Here is a 16,879-nt window from a genome sequence, read left to right as displayed (position 1 = left end):
TTGTAGGGAAGCATTTGCACATTAAAGAGTCGTTTTCCGTATTCAGGGCCATTTTCAACTGGATATGATACACATGATCGATCGGATCGGTTGTTCCGTCAAACAGAATAAAGACTGGCATAGCAAACTTCCTTGGATGCGGCGCATTCAAGATCTCGTCGGTGAATGGTGAATCCACCGTCCGAGCTGCGGATCGGAGAGCTTCATTCTCTCTCTGGAGTCCAGCGGTAGCTCTGTGAGTTACGGTTCTGCCCTCCGAACCGTGATGAGTGACAGTAACCATGGAGGGCCGGTAAGACGGATCGAACGACCGTTCCTCTATGAACTCTCTCTGCCAAGGCGACGCTACTCGACGGCGATCTACCTCCATCACTTCCTCTCGGTCAAACCTTTCCCGCTGCGGATCAACGTGAGTCGAGCCTTCGTGATCTTCAACTCGACGAACATTTGGCGGCGAATTGTCCATCATCCTTTCATCACGGTGGTGAGCTGACTGATTGTTCTCGTTCTGATCGCCTTGATGCGCGATACTAGATGGAACACCTCCTTCTCCGACCGGAAGCGGATGCGAGACTGCGGGTATTTGCCGATGCTGCAATCCAGCTTTCAATTCTGCATTTTCTTTTCTGAGAGCTTCAATCAAATTCATCAACTCTTCAAGCTTTGTTTGCTGGACAGCCTCCATCGGATTGGAGCTTTCACCTATCATTATTCCCGAACGGAGTAAAGGCATTAATCTCAAGTTCGCGAGTAGATCTAAGCTTCGTGAGTAGGAATTTTTAGATCTGGCTTCTAATTCTCCGAATTATGCTCACTGTTTACAAGATCTGAATTGCCTGGACTCTAAATCCGTCAGATCCTGTCACAATCGAGCAACTCGCGGTTGCGTAGATCTGAAGTCACTCCTGCCAAAGCTTCAAGAATCGTAATTCCTCCAGAGTAGGTCACAATCGCTCAGATCTGGATTCAAATCCGCAAGATCGAGTCTCGATCAACCGAATTGGTTTGAATCCATTCGATACTCCTCATTGATCAACCAAACTTTTATGCGTTTCCCACAGACGGCGCCAATTGAAGATGCAAGAAACTCCTTCTATTCTTTCTCTCTCTAGAATTCTTACACCTCAACCCGAATCAAGATCCTTCTCCTCTTCATTCCAACTCCTATTTATAGATACTTACCAGATATTTACAAGATATTTACAAGATATTTACTAATTGCTGGACCTGGGCCTATTCCTCAGTAAGCCCTGGTCACTCTTGATGGGCTTACTCCCGCTCGGCCCATATGGCAGTGTCTTTCTATGGGCTGACCCAGCTGTTCGGACTGAAGGTTGTGTTTTGCGAGTCGGACCTGGCCCATGTCATCCAGGGCCTCCTCAAATTTCTTTCTTTCAAATTTTTGCACTTACACAGATAAACATATTTTACGAATAATAACAGGAATTAAACATAATATGTTTCAAACCTAAATTGTATGCAACATTTTAACTTACTTGTAACATGTATCATATATTATTTTTATGTGACTTGTATCAGTAAAAACATGAATTAAATTTAACATCAAACAAATATGTTTTAGAATAACATAATAACGTAAAATATGTTAAGTTTATGGATTAATTTATTTCTTCTAAATATTTGTACATATGCAAATAAACATATTTTATGAATAACGTCATTAATTTAACGTAATATGTTTCAAACCTAAAATATATGTAGCATCTTAACTAACTTGTAACATGTTTCATATATTATTTTTATGTGACTTGTATCAATATGTGACTTCTATCAATAAAAATTTAAATTAAATTCAATATCAAACAAATATATTTTAGAATGACATAACAACATAAAATATGTTAAATTTATAAATTATATGTCATTCTAAAAATATTTATTTGATGTTGAATTTAATTCATATTTTTACTGATACAAGTCACACAAAAATAATAACACATCTTTTATACATAACAACATAACTTTTTACAAACAGATGTTAACAGTTTAATATATAAACCATCACATCTTTTACCTAACATATTAACATGATTTTAAGTGATAAAGTAATTTAATACATATCTACACATTCATACATTTTTTCAAAATGTGGCACCACTTATATGAATATGTCATACAAAATATATCATAACATACTTCAAATTAACCTCATATAGAAAAATTATTTAAAATGAGAAGCAAAAAAATGACACTTCTTTTATACATAACATAACTTTTTACAAGCAGGTGTCAACAGCTAAATCTATAAACCATCACATCTTTTACCTAACATCTTCACATCATTTTAAGTGATAGAGTGATATAATGCATATCCACATATTTATACATTTTTCCAACATGTGTCACCACTTATATGAACATGTCATACAAAACATATCCTAACATACTTTAACTGAACAACATAACTTTTCACAAATAAGTGTCAACATTTTAATTAATAAACCATCACATCTTTCTACTAACATTTTCACACAAATTTTTCTGATAAAGTAATATGATGCATATCCCAACATTCATAAACTTTTCTAACATGTGGTACCACTTATATGAACATATCATACAAAATAAATCCTAACATGCTTCAACTGAACAACAAAACGTTTTATAAAAAAAAAAACTATTAACATTTCAATAAATAAACCATCACATTTTAATAAATAGAGTAATATCATAGATATGTATAAATTCATAATATTTTTTTACATTGGCACTACTTATTAATCTAACTAAATTTGACATTTCAAATCAGCTTCAATAAAAACAGTACAATTAACTTAATTTCAGTGCAATATATCTCCACTAGAAAATATATTAAGATTATCTCTCAATTTATTATCCACATATTACTATAACTAAATTTGACATTCCAAATAAATTCCAATGCAACAGTAAAATTATAAATTGAATTAAGTTATAAAATTATAAATTGAATTAAGTTATAAAATTATAAATTGAATTAAGTTAATTTCAATGTAACAATATCTCCACTGAAAAACATATTATCTCTCAATTCTTAAAACCCTTAAAAGGATAGTACAATATGAGGAAAGTACATAATGAATGTGTAAAATAAATTAGACAGATATGAAAGCTAATATAATTAATTAATCGATCTATTTTGGATAAAAAATGATACTGTAATATATATAATACAAGAGAAGGGATTTCAATTCAAATACTCCAAATTCATTACTTAATTTGATTTAACAAGGACACCCACAAAAGATACGAAACATACAACAGATCATAATCACGATCACTATGAACAATATAGAAACAAAAAAATATAACAAGATATATAGTAATAAATAAGGAAAATAACAAAATTACAAATATTTCTAAATCACAAATGAACACTTATAACAAATAAATAAAGTCACATACTTTGCAATTTAACATACCAAAATTATGAAAATGCAAAAAAACTAACAAAATTAAAAAAATTTCTAGATCACAAATGAACACTTATAATAGATAATTAAAACCACAAACTCTGCAAATTTAACATACTAAAAATTATAAAAATGATGAAAAACAAACAAAATTACAAATATTGTATGGTGGACTTCTACGGAATGTATGGTGGTCTTCTACTTCTCGCCGGAATGTGTGGTGAACTTCTACTTCGCGCCGGAATGTATGGTGGAATTCTACTTCTCGTCGGAATCTATGGTACTTCTCGCCGGAATGTATGGTGCTTCTACTTTAAGGCTTCGTTTGGATTGAGGGATTTAGAGGGATTTGGAGAGAAAAGAAAGGGAAGGATAGTGTTAAGTGTGTTTGGATGGAAGGAATAGAAGAGAAAAGAAAGGATTGGGAAAGATTTGGAGGGATAGGCTATCCCTCCAAATCCCTCCACAACAGTAAAATCAAATCCCCTCAAAATTGAGAAGATTTGAGGGGAAAGGAAGAGAAAGCAAACAAAAGACAAAATTAGCCTTCCAAATTCTATATTAGGGCGCAGCAGCTTCTCCATCTCTTCTCTCGCGTCTCCATCTCCTCTTCTCTCGCGTCTCCGGCTTCGGCTCTTTAACACGGCTCAAAGAAGAAACGCTAACCCTAGGTCTGGAATCCTCAATTGGAGACGCGAAGGTGTGTTAGGCGATTTGCAGACTGCCGTTGCTGCTAGGTTTGTTTCCAATCTATTTCTCTCTATTTATACAAGTATATATATGTGTGTCTTTGTGTTTGTACATTTGGTCGATCCTTTGTTGATCACTTTGATCGTTCGCTCCGCTCGTCGTCTCTGTTTCTATCCATCCCCGGCTTAGATTGAGTTGCCAAGATAGGGGAACCTCGGCATAAGGGCTTGGCGCCAACACATGAATCTGACTTCATCGATTTTGATTCTTATTTTTTGATTTCAGAATCAATATACGAATTGATCTTGTGAAGAGCAGCTCGCCACTTTTAGATCTCAATTGGAAGACTTCTCTTTTGCAAATATAAGGTACTCAATTGTTTTCATTTTTTTTTCTGTGTTCTTTATAAGTAAATTAATTACTAATTATTTGGTGTTTCTCATATTCAATTTGGCATTTTGAATTGAAGCTAGTGAATGGAAATTTAAGTTTGAAAATTTGAAGAAATTGGTTAATATGAATTAGCTGTCTTAATCAATTTTTGGATTTCAGTTAATTAGTGGATTACGTTCCTATCTCTATTACAGTCTTTAGCGCTCTCGCTCTTCTTTGCTCGCCGTGATACAGTAGTATGTGGTGGTTGTGTGCTTTTATCAGATGAGCTAAAATGGGTTCATTGAAGATTACCATCATATGGGTTGATTTGAGCACATTGAAGTTGTCATCAATATTAAATGATTTGAGCACATTGAGATTTTTTTTTTGTTTTTTAAACAGCTTACTGGTTAACACAAGATTTTAGTTGTAGATTTATACAAAAAGTAACAGTACTACATTTTTTTCTGGTTATTAATATATCATTTTGCATTTTACAATTTTAGATGGACAAACAACAAAATGACATACTGCGTTTCCATCTTATGTGGGTACAAAGACGACGCCAAATTGCAACTCTAGTCATTCTCCTTGCCGTGTATTGGTTTAAGCGTAAAAAACGTAGAAACTATGTAGATAAACCTATTACACAATCAGAGATTGAAAGACAAATAACACGGGATAAACTAATGAACGAGCTTAGGGTAAGTGAGAAATGTCGTAACATTACTCGTATGGGACCAGAAGCTTTTCAAAATTTCTGTGAGATGCTTATAAGAGATGGTGGTCTTCGACCCACAAAACGTGCAAGTGTTGAAGAGCAAGTTGCTAAATTTCTGCACATTATATCACATAATGTGAGGAATCGGACAATGTCATTTTTCTTTTGTCGCTCTGGTGAAACCATAAGCCGTCATTTTCATAGTGTGTTAAAAGCAGTAATCTCATTGGAAGGACAGTTCCTCAAGCAACCTAGTGGATTGGACATCCCCCCAGAAATACTCAATAACGATAGGTTTCATCCATATTTCAAGGTGAACATGATTAGTACTTAACTTAATACTTCAATTTTAACGATTTTATAAACTATTACATAAAATTTTTATTATAATGATTTTATCTCAGAATTGCATTGGGGCAATTGATGGAACACACGTTCGTGTGAAAGTATCTAACGAAGATGCACCCAGATATCGTGGTAGGAAAAATTATCCAACAGTAAATGTGTTAGCAGCTTGTTCATTTGACATGAAATTTACCTATGTTTTAGACTCAAGAGTTATGGCTAGTGCACTAAAAAGACAAGGAGATAAATTAATACTTCCGGAAGGTAATTTTTGTTATCATTAACTAAAATCTTTAAGATATTTTTTTTAATACGAAGCAAATATTAATTACTATTATTCTTAATAGGAAAATTTTATCTTGCTGACGCCGGGTACCCATTAAAGGCTGGACTTATCACGCCTTATAGAGGTGTGCGCTATCATTTAAAAGAATATGCCTCACGCCGACCAGAGAATCCTAGAGAGTTATTCAACCTTCGACATGCATCATTGTGCAATGTTATTGAGAGAATTTTTGGTGTGTTGAAGAAACGATTTCCTATCATAGGAAGCAGTACTGAACCAACATATGATGTTAAAACTCAAGTTGATATCATTTTAGCTTGTTGCATCATACACAACTATTTAATGGGTATGGATCCGGATGAAAGCCTTTTTAGTGAAGTAGATCGGGAGCTCTTAAATGAAACTCCACATGAAGAGCATGGTCCAATGGAAAGAAGTGAAGATCATAGTTTGGGAGAACACTTGAGAGATTCAATAACTTCCCACATGTGGCATGACTATGTAGCTAATCATATGTGATACTTGAAATGTTTTATTTGGTTGCAATAACTTAAAACTTATTTGCTTATGTTTAATTTTTCTGTAACTTATTTTATGTCAGAGTGCTTCATTTGGAGATGTAGAATGCTAATTATAGCTTGTTATAAACTCCTACCTTGCATACAGTTTTTGTTTACCTTTAGTTAAATGATTTATTTTTTCCTTCATTTCTTTCTATTGTATTTGTTTTTATGTAGATATAAGAATGAGTAATCAATTAAACATAAGTGGTGGGTCGAAGAGAGATAGATGTGTTTGGACTGCACAGATGGATGATATTTTTGTAGATGCATTGCACAATCAATTTGTGAAGGGGAATATGATTGATGGTACATTTACAACAAAAGCTTACAGTGAGATTGTTGATGAATTGAAAGAAAGATTAGGTATCGATATCAACAAAGATAAAGTGAAGAATCGATTGAAAACAATAAAGAAAACATTTAACGAGTGTTTTGACTTATTCAAAACTGGTTTGAGTGGGTTTGCTTGGAGTGAAGCAACAAAAATGTGGTATGCTGAACCTGAAGTTTGGGCTTCATTAATTGAGGTTAGTTATTTAATTGAGATTATTTATTTATTATTTTTTTTTCTTTTAATAGTTACATTTTATTCTGCCTTTGTTTTAGCTTGAAATAATGATAATGTAGTTTTTTTATGTTTCGCCAACAGTCAAATCCAGCAGCGGAGAAATGGAAAACTACTCCAATTTGCAACTATGATAAGTTGCTGGATTTATTTGGCAAGGATAGGGCAACTGGGTCTAATGCAGCCACTGCTAAGGAGAGGATTAATGATTGGGCAACAAAAGGAAAAGAGAAGAGTAATGAAAGGGAGTCAAGTCATAATGATGATCTAATGGAGAGCATTGATGCTATTGATCACATGGTGTCCCGGAATGAAGTAAGTTTGGATAATACATTTTTTATGGATCATGAGTTTGAGAATATGAATATGATGTCTCCTGAAACACCTTCAAGTGCACCTTCCCATTCCACTTCTTCAAAAGGAAAGAGAAAAAGGAATTATTCGACTGTTGATGGAGATAATGAAATAATTGAAATAGTGAGAGGTGTGGCTGCTTCTCTAAAAGAGGGAAATGATATTCACAAAACATTCAACCATATTTATGAGAAGTGCAACCAAAAGGGAAAATATGAAGAAGAACTCTTTAAGATTTTGGCGGAAATTGGATTAGAGGGGCATGCAGCTGTTAAGGCCTTTATTTTTCTGACTAAGCGTGACCATCCTGAGAGAATGACACAATTTATTGGTTGCCCACCTGTGCTTCGCAAGATACTCCTGGAGGAACTGATGTCCAATGATTCTTGACGTTGATAATGGTTTCGGTTATACTAACTTTTGACAATGTCTTTTAAGTTGGTAATATTTTGGAATAATTAGTAGAACTTGGTATTATGTCTAAGTTTAATTATGTATTTTTTTGTATCTATTTTATTTTATTTTATTTTTTTTGTTATGGAGCTTTTGGTATATAAGCTCTATAGAACTTCGTATGGTGTGTTGAAGATGGCATATGTTTTTTTTTAAGGTCTTGATGAATTCCTGAGTAGGCGTGTGAATGTAGAAACAAAAAACTATAATGGATTAAAGTCTGTGTACTATGTTATACTAGGCGTGTGAATGTAGCTTGGATGTGAATTGAGGCTATATTGTGTTCAATTGAGAAGTGATTTGTTGTGTCGTTTTGTTATAATTTTACTTTTTGTGAATTGAGCCTATTCTGTCTTCAATTGAGAAGTGTTTGAGAAGTGATTTTTTACTTATATATATTACTTCTTCTTTTAAAAAAATTTGTTTACCTATGTAAGGGACAAGCAAATATTGATCTAAACACAGGGAATTAGGGGTGTGGCTACATATTTGTGGTGTTACAGGTATAGAAGAACCATATATATGTAGCACTCTTTTATCCAAGTTAAGAAGCATGTGATACATAATTGAACAATGTATTGCATATCTTACGTGTATACATTGATTTATAGTAAAATTGTCTATTAATAAAGAATATACTAACTTTTAGTTGGTATTAATTATTTAGTATTATTTTAATTATCCAAAAAAAAAAAAAAAAACCCTAAAGTTTATGAAGAGATGAGAAAATGTGGTATAAAAATCTTACACCCATATCTATCTATCTTCGAAGTATGCTATCAAGTTATATGTATATTATCAAGTTACTTATTAAAAAAAAAAAAAAACAACAACACTAGTATGCTATCAAGTTATCTTGTTTTTTTAGTTATTATTAATTTTAGTTTCCAATGAAACTGAGGGAGAGAAAAAAAAAAATCAGTATGCTATCAAGTTATGAATGATTATTTATCAAAATATATAAAAGGGTAATATAGTAATTTCATTATTATCCTTTCTTTTCTTTTCTCTCCTCTGTTTTATCCAAACAAGTATATTATGTTTTCCTTTCTTTTCTCTCCTATTTATCCAAACATTATAGCTATCATTTCCTTTCTTTCCCTTTCTTTTCTTTTCTCTTCTAATCCTTTCTTTTCTTTTCTCTCCTCCGTATCCAAACGAAGCCTAAATCGGAGCTTCTCTGAAAAGGGACAATAATATTTTACAATCAAATAAATAAGATAATGATGCAGTATATGGGAAAACATTACATATCCAACAAAATAATACAATAAGAAAGACTAACAAATTAGGCTCTACCAATAAATTAAAAACAAGCCACTAATAGGTAGATTAGTTCTGCAAGTAATAAAAATAAACAAAAACTAATCTAATCCAAACATGCAACTTTGCCACAATATTTCTTGCTCTGCTTCTTTGTAGAATTTTGGAACTACCATCCTCTAGTTTGGATCTTAGAGAGAGAGCCAAATTTTGGAACTTCCATCCTCTAGTTTGGATTTTAGAGAGAGAGACGTAAATATATATAATACTTTTGGGGGAAATGAATTCAAATTCTGGGGGGAAGTTCAAATTTCTGTCAAATTAATTGAATAAAACATTTCATATAAAAATGGTCTATAAGTAGTATATATTATACAAAAGTCTAGTAAATACCATTTAAACTAAAAGTGCCATGTCAGCATTTACCCCTCCAAGGACACGTTCCAGTGAGAGAAGACCAAGAGAGGATTTTTTTCCCATCACAATAAGTGGTGTTAAGTTCAGTTCTCAATCAGATCGGTCTAATCACAGATGTATAATTAATTTGCAATTTCAAAAGTAGTCACATCAAATAGTAATGAGTCCAAGTTTTCTCGCATAGTCTCGTTCAGTTCTTTATAATAAATTGTTATTAACTATCACAACTACTGTATAGACTTCAAATTTAATGAATCAAACATATATAATTGAGTTAGTTTTAGTTTAACATAACTAAAACAATTATTGTTTTTAAATAATCATTTAAAAACAATACATTAATGATCAAAAAATGATTAGATGGGCTATTTATACCTTTTTATAAATTTTATGGACTGAAATGCACATTTTCAAATAAGAGAGATTATTTGTACACAAAACCTATATTATAGGGGGGTTTTCTGCACTTTAACCCTTTGTTTTATTTGTTATTTACCTTGATCAAATTAAATTATCATATTTAATAGATTCGTAATTTTAATTCAGGGCATTTTAAGCTAATTTTTATGATTTTGGTGAAAAAACACCCCCATATTATGCTTACAATGCATATCTCACCCCTCCCATGCGAAAAACATCCATAATGTATCAAAACATATTTAAAGTAGAGTTAGACAAAAACGCCCTTACTTTGACATTTTATAAAAATATATAAAAAAATATCATTTTATAAAATGACTGAAAAAGACTTTATGCAACCAACCCCCAAGGGGGTAATATGTTATTAATCTCAGAGCAGAGGAGTGTTATGTGCAGAGGGGAGTTATGTTAATCTCTGCTCTGAGATTAATATATATATATATATATATATATATATATATATATATATGTATATATTGTATTTTATGTGCACATAACACCCCTCTGTTTTGAGATTAATAACATATTACCCCTGGAATTATTGAATTCTTTATATATTGTATTTTTTGTGCACATAACACCCTTCTACTCTGTGATTAATAACATATTATCCCTAGAATTATTGAATTCTTTATAATTGATACCTTTGTAATTTAAAGCCTTTCATACCTTCTTTGATGGGGGATTTGTACAATTTAGACCAAATTGTTGTTGAAATGTAGCATTTCCAAATTTTTTTTTTTTTTTTTTTTTTTTTTTTTCGAAAAGTAAGCAATTTATATAAAGAAAAGAATATACAGATGGAGCCTAAAGGGGAAAGAAAGATACAAGACCAATAGGAGGTCCAACCCAACAGAACTATCCTAGCCCAAGAGGCACAAAAACCCCAACAAGCCCAAAGGCTCAATAACCTAGAAGTCAAACAACTGTAAGCTGTAACTGTAAGTTGTTCAACATCGCCATCTCCGGTAAACAAGCCATGACTGGTAACAACAGCCTCACGACTGCTCTAGAGGGCTCATCAGGCGGGCGAGGAGGTGGATGGATGAAGGAAGAGGGTAGGTCCCAAACATTACGGGCACGCCGAGCAACCGCCCCATCCTTGAGTGACAGAGGCATGAGCCTTTCTTTGATAGAATTAGTGATTTTCAACAAAACAGAGTTTTGAGTGCTTGATATGTCCTTGAAGATTCTTGAATACTTCTCCACCCAAATGTGATAGATGGATGCTGAGAGTGCCAATTTGTTTATTGCATTTGCAACACTTTTTGAGGACCAATGATGTGAAGCCCAAAAAATAAAATCATTCCACTGTGATCTGGTGTAAAATCCACATGTGTTCTGTAAGTGGACCAAATTGGGCAGTGAAGGAGCATGAGAAGAAGATGTGATTTAGAGATTCTCCAGAGGAGAGGCACAGTGCACAGTGGTTCGGAATATGCTTGTAGGCCATGGAATGGCTATCAAGTATTGGGAGTTTATTGAGAACTGCTCACCACAGGATGACTCTGTGTTTTGGAATTGACAATGAATTCCATCCTAATTGATACCATGGGACAGGGGATGCAGGTAGAGCTAATGCTTCAATTGCGTACTTGAGAGAGTACTTGCCTGTTGGTGATGGCCTCCAAGTGAATGAGTCAATACCTGAGCCAGCACAAGAAAGGTGCTGTAGACTTGGCAACAGTGAGATAATGTCCCTTGGGAAATTCCATGTTTGTGCTAACATGTAGCTGTTCAACCTGGCATTGAGTGGAATTCTAAAAGTATCAATTTGGGTATGAGAGAATCTACTGAAAAGAGGACTTTCCTTTAACCAATTATGATGCCAGAAGGTAATTCTCTCCCCATTCCCAATATTTACTTTGATCAATCTGATAAAAGCAGGCCTAAGTTGCAGTAGGGATCTCCAATTGTAGGAGCATTTTTGTGGAATAATCAATTCCCAAAGGCATTTGTCTCTCAGTTGATGATCAATTATCCACTGCGCCCAAGAGCTTTCTTTGCAATCAGTGATGATTTTCCAAAAGTGTCTCACCATTGAAGCTTTATTGATGAGTTCAACATTTGGGATACCAAGGCCACCCGGCCCTTTAGGTCTGCACACATTGAGCTAAGCCACTTTTGCTCTTTTGTTGTTAAGACCATTGCCAGACCATATGTAGTTCCTACATAAACTATTAATTTCAAGTCTAAATTCAGCATTAGAAAAATGTCATGTTGTCACTTGTTATACTGCCACTCTGTTATAGTTTCATGCACAATTTATTCCAACAAAAATGATATTATTGTGTATTTCTAATTGTTGAATGTTAATTAATAGACACTTAGAGATACAAACTTGATAGGAAATTTGTGTCAAATTGACATTCTTACTAAAGAGGCTAGAAAATAAGGTGGTAAGGGTGTAAGAAAGAAAAGGCAAAGGTAAGCCAAGGAGAAATTACAAACTTGTGCTTCAATTACTTGACTTCAATTTTCTCCACCTGAATAATAGTCTCGGTAGAGATGGGGATATAGAGTTGGTACTCTAACACACCTATTTTGTTTAACCTTTCAAGAATTGGATCAATCAAATTCATATCCGATTTGTTAAATTAATGAATTATCGGACTCGGATTATTAATATATTGTCGGATTGAATGTTTCTATCCATATCCCATTTAGCTCAGATTTGAATTGAATCGAATCGAATTTGAATTCAGATTATTTTTTATTGTATTTTTACAAAGATTAAAATGATATGTGTAACTATAAGATTAAATGGAATGGAGAATTGTTCATATATAGAATGGTGCAAAATATAACTATGTTACCAAATTAATATATTGATAAATAATTAATAAATATATTCTAATGTAATAATATATATATATATATATATATATATATAATTTTAATCGAATCGGATAATTATCAGATCAGATTACTTATAATCCATATCTGATTTGTTAAGGTAATAGACTGTCGGATTCGAATCATTATCGAATTATCGAATTTTTTCCTCAATACATATCTGACTAATCGGATTGAATTCGATCATTTAACAAGTCTAAGGACAAGGTAAGTATTATTTGGATTAGGCTGGCCATTTCAAAATTAGTAATTAATGCGAATAAAAGAGCTATGTAAAGCAACAACTTGAGTTGTTGAGCGACAATGTAGAGCATTTTCTTCTCATTAAGAAAGTAGTTGAGTCGCAATGTAAAGCATTTCTTTCATAGTAGTATTAAATAAGCATATGGGGACTGAATTCAAAATTAGTAATTAATGCGAATAAAAGAGCTATGTAAAGCAACAACTTGAGTTGTTGAGCGACAATGTAGAGCATTTTCTTCTCATTAAGAAAGTAGTTGAGTCGCAATGTAAAGCATTTCTTTCATAGTAGTATTAAATAAGCATATGGGGACTGAAAAGCATACAATCATCATGACAACTGTAACATCTCTATATTTTTTTCTGGGTGAATATCAGTGTGCTTTGGAAAAGTATTGTAGGAAGAATATAAATGTAAACATGTAGTGTTAAAAATAATTTATAATATATTACACAGATACATCAAACTCTTTTATTTTTTAATTTGTTATTTACATCAATCAAATTAAACTGTTATATTTAATAGACTCTTGATTTTAATTCAAAGTATTTTAGATTTTAATAGCACGTAACAATCCAACTACTTTAGAATAAGAACAAAAAAAGAGTTGTTTAACATGAGTGCATCATCAGGACAAGTATTTTCTTGTCATTATAACAGAAGTCATAATTTTGAAATATATTTTTCTCTTTGTTCTCTTTTTATTATTTTAATATAAGGGTTTTTAAGATTTTTTTTTTCTTTCTTTTTCAAAGTTTTCTTGAATTCATGGTGAATAGTAAAATAATGATGTCTATACAACACACACACACACATATATATATATATAATGAATTTCCTATTTTCTTATACCATTAAGTTTGCCCTTATGTTATGTTTAAGTGAATTAGATCGGTGTTTAGAATTTAAAATCGAAAAAAAAATTTAAAATTTATATTAAATTTTTTTTTAATCTATTGGTGAATTCGGTGCCGAACATAACGTGTAATACTCCTATATTTTAAAGGTATTATTTATTGGGATTAATGATTTTTATTTTTATTTAAAATGATTTATTTGATTTATTTGGGATTACTTGCTTTTATTTTTATTTTTAAATGATTTATTTTAGTTAATTGAGTGTTATGATTTAATTGTCTTATTTGTATTAAATTATATTTCGTGATTATATATGATGATTGTTTGTTTTTGTGCTTAATTATTAATTGAATTGTTAGCGTGTTGATTGTATTGGTATGGTATGGCTGGGTTGTAATTTTTTATTTGTTTATGTGCGTCATGTAATTATTTATTTAATTTAAGTGTTTATTTAATTACTGTATTTATTTAAATTAATTGAATTTGGACTTAAGGGAAGTTGGATCAAAGGATGTGGTCTTGAGCTTGTATGAAGCCTTGTTGGGTTAATTAATAAAAACCCATGGTTATGTGATTATTTTTATATAATTATAAATATAATTAATTAATAAATATTATGGAAGGATATATATATATATATATATATATATATATATATATATATTATTTAAAAGATAATTATTATTTCTTTTATTTGGTTGTCCTATTAGGACTAGGATTTGAATTTTAATATGTATAAATTATGCACATATGGTTTAGGGTTAAAAGTTTTTACGTTAAAAAAATAAAAGAGACAGAAAGAGAAGAAAAGAAGGCTAACAAGGAGGATGTCGGATCTGAGAAAAAGGACGCCGGAATTGGAAGAGACAATCAAGGCTTAAAGCATCGGTTTCGTTTCGAAATTTTCATGTGAGTTCTTCTCTAACTTTCTTCTTAGAACTCATAAGGATTTTACCTTGAGTATCAAAAGTTTTAGGTTAAATTTATTTGATTAAATCATGTTTAGATCGAATTATTTAAAACTATGAATTATTATATATTTTTAGTGTTGGATTATTGTATTTTAATTGTATATATAAATGTTGTATATATATTTTAAAATCAATTTATATGTTGATCTATGACCCAAGAGGATTAATTAGGGTTTCTGGAATTTTTCGTATTTTTCTGAAATTTTTTGATATTTTTATATATTTTTTTGGAATTTATTAGATTTATTTTTCTATTATTTGTTTGGAAAATTATATATATACATTGGCGTCTGTAGAATCGGCCCATCAATAGGGAATTGATCCAGTGCGGCGCGACGTAGGGTAATAGTGTATACACGCAGGTCTTGACCCTTAGATGATGCTGATGAGGGTTGGATGATTCAGTATGGAAAGGCATATGGGATTTTGGTGCGCATGGTCATCTGGACCATAGAAGTGGTCTGGTCAACAAGGAGGTGATCTAGTGTAGCGCAGACTATAGAGAGTGGTGCACACTTAGATCTGGACCGTTGACTAGCTCTGGTCAACATAGAAATGATCCGGTGCGGGCGCGCTTATAGTAGCGATTGAGCCCAACTTATTATCCTGCCTAATTTGTTACTCGAAATTGAAACGGTCATAACTCAGTCATCATAAATCGAAATTGGGTTATTCTTAAGCTAAAATTTAAGAATTTTTCGACCTCTTTCCAATAGTACCAATTTCATTATTAGATTCCCATCATACTAAGAGATCGAAAAATTATTTACCGAGATGAAATATTTATGGAAAACTATTTCTGACGATTTTTAATAGCATATAAATTGCATTAATATAATTAAATTAATATATTATTATGGAAGGAAGTATATATATATATATATATATAATTATTTATATATGTACGTGTATATATGGTTTAATTATTTAGAATAAGTATGGAGTGATATGTATATATATATATTGATATATATGTATATATATGATTTAAATAATCAAAGATTATTATGGATGGTATTATACATATTTATATATTATATAATATATATGTATGTATATATATATATATCATTTAAGATGATTAATATTAATTATTCTTATTTGGTATATCTGGATAGGCCGGTTATTAAAGTAATGTTATGTTTATGAAATACATGAGATGTCTATGTGTGATTTAGTTCATCGTTAAGTTTAAAGTTGGTACATGGTTGAATTGTAGGCATAGATGAGTTGTCAAAGGTTTAAATATTTGTATGAATAAAATACATACATATGAAGAATGGATAAGTTACAAATTAAAAGTATAAATATATATACTTAAGGAGGCATGATTGAATCGCCAATATATAAATAAATATATTTATAATAGCATGGTTAAATTGCCGAAGCATAAGTTAATGACTATGTGTATTAGATGTTTAAATTGCATCTATGGTTATTGTATGTATATGTTGGATTAAGATTAGACGTTCTTAAATTAAAATAATCTAATACTTATAAGTTAGTATATTATTTTATATATATTAATAAAATAATATTGGTGGAGACATGGATGATTTGTCAAAGCCTATATACTGACTGTGTAATTCAAATAATTAAAATTATTATTTGGTATTGGATTAAATGAAATATTCCTTTAAATATAGTTTAGTATTTAAATGATTAATTAACTGTCTAGGATGGGATTGAGGTTAAGGAACTTTTCTTTAAAAGAAATGGCGAATTGGTCTAGGTATGATTATTATTTAATCATTGATAATGGTTTTGAAATTAATGAACCTAATAATAGATGTGACTGTTTTATTTATATATATCTGTATCATTATTTATTAAAGATAAAAACTTTACTAGGTTTGGTTTTGATCATAAATGATCTGCTTATTAATTTTCAGAAGCCTGGTAGAGAAAATTTGCTTATAGGTTTGACCCACTTATTTTTATCTTTCAAGTTATTAGAGGTTCAAGTCTCAAGATTGAGGATCCGTAACTGGAGGATTTATCCGTTCTTTTAGTTTATTTCAAAGTAGGATGATAAACTTATTTTTATAGTTGATTGGATTATTGGATAATGTTTTAAGGGGTCCTTGA

The 16,879-nt window shown here is 31.4% G+C and overlaps 1 protein-coding gene across 3 annotated transcripts; it reads left to right on the top strand.

Moving 5' to 3' along the window:
• The first annotated feature begins 3,725 nt into the window (after positions 1–3,725).
• On the top strand, positions 3,726–7,772 carry LOC132312957 (uncharacterized). Of its 3 annotated transcripts, none has more exons than XR_009483354.1 (4): positions 3,726–4,150; positions 4,389–5,676; positions 5,749–5,808; positions 5,892–6,025. XR_009483354.1 is itself a non-coding variant. In XM_059811528.1 (4 exons), the coding sequence occupies exons 3-4, from the start codon at positions 6,576–6,578 to the stop codon at positions 7,700–7,702; spliced, it is 1,005 nt and encodes a 334-aa protein (XP_059667511.1). In that variant the 5' UTR covers positions 3,750–4,150; positions 4,389–4,471; positions 6,568–6,575; the 3' UTR covers positions 7,703–7,772. The 3 variants fall into 3 exon arrangements, 2 of the variants coding, with proteins under 2 accessions (XP_059667511.1, XP_059667512.1); XM_059811528.1 differs by lacking the exons at positions 5,749–5,808; positions 5,892–6,025 and adding exons at positions 6,568–6,920; positions 7,043–7,772 and having other exon boundaries at positions 3,750–4,150; positions 4,389–4,471; XM_059811529.1 differs by lacking the exons at positions 3,726–4,150; positions 4,389–5,676; positions 5,749–5,808; positions 5,892–6,025 and adding exons at positions 6,358–6,920; positions 7,043–7,772.
• The last annotated feature ends 9,107 nt before the right edge of the window (positions 7,773–16,879 follow it).

Source organism: Cornus florida, unplaced genomic scaffold, assembly GCF_030987335.1.
Source record: "Cornus florida cultivar Cherokee Brave unplaced genomic scaffold, ASM3098733v1 CherokeeBrave_3.0.0_Hap2_Chr06, whole genome shotgun sequence".
NCBI lineage: Eukaryota > Viridiplantae > Streptophyta > Magnoliopsida > Cornales > Cornaceae > Cornus > Cornus florida.
The sequence above is the reverse complement of the archived record's forward strand: the minus strand, read 5'-3'. Positions and strand labels throughout refer to the sequence as shown.

Excerpts from the sequence above, each read along its gene's own strand:
- LOC132312957 (XM_059811528.1), top strand. The coding sequence starts at position 6,576 with ATGAGTAATCAATTAAACATAAGTGGTGGGTCGAAGAGAGATAGATGT. Across the intron at positions 6,921-7,042 it reads TTTGGGCTTCATTAATTGAG|TCAAATCCAGCAGCGGAGAA; the intron begins GTTAGTTATTTA and ends TTTCGCCAACAG.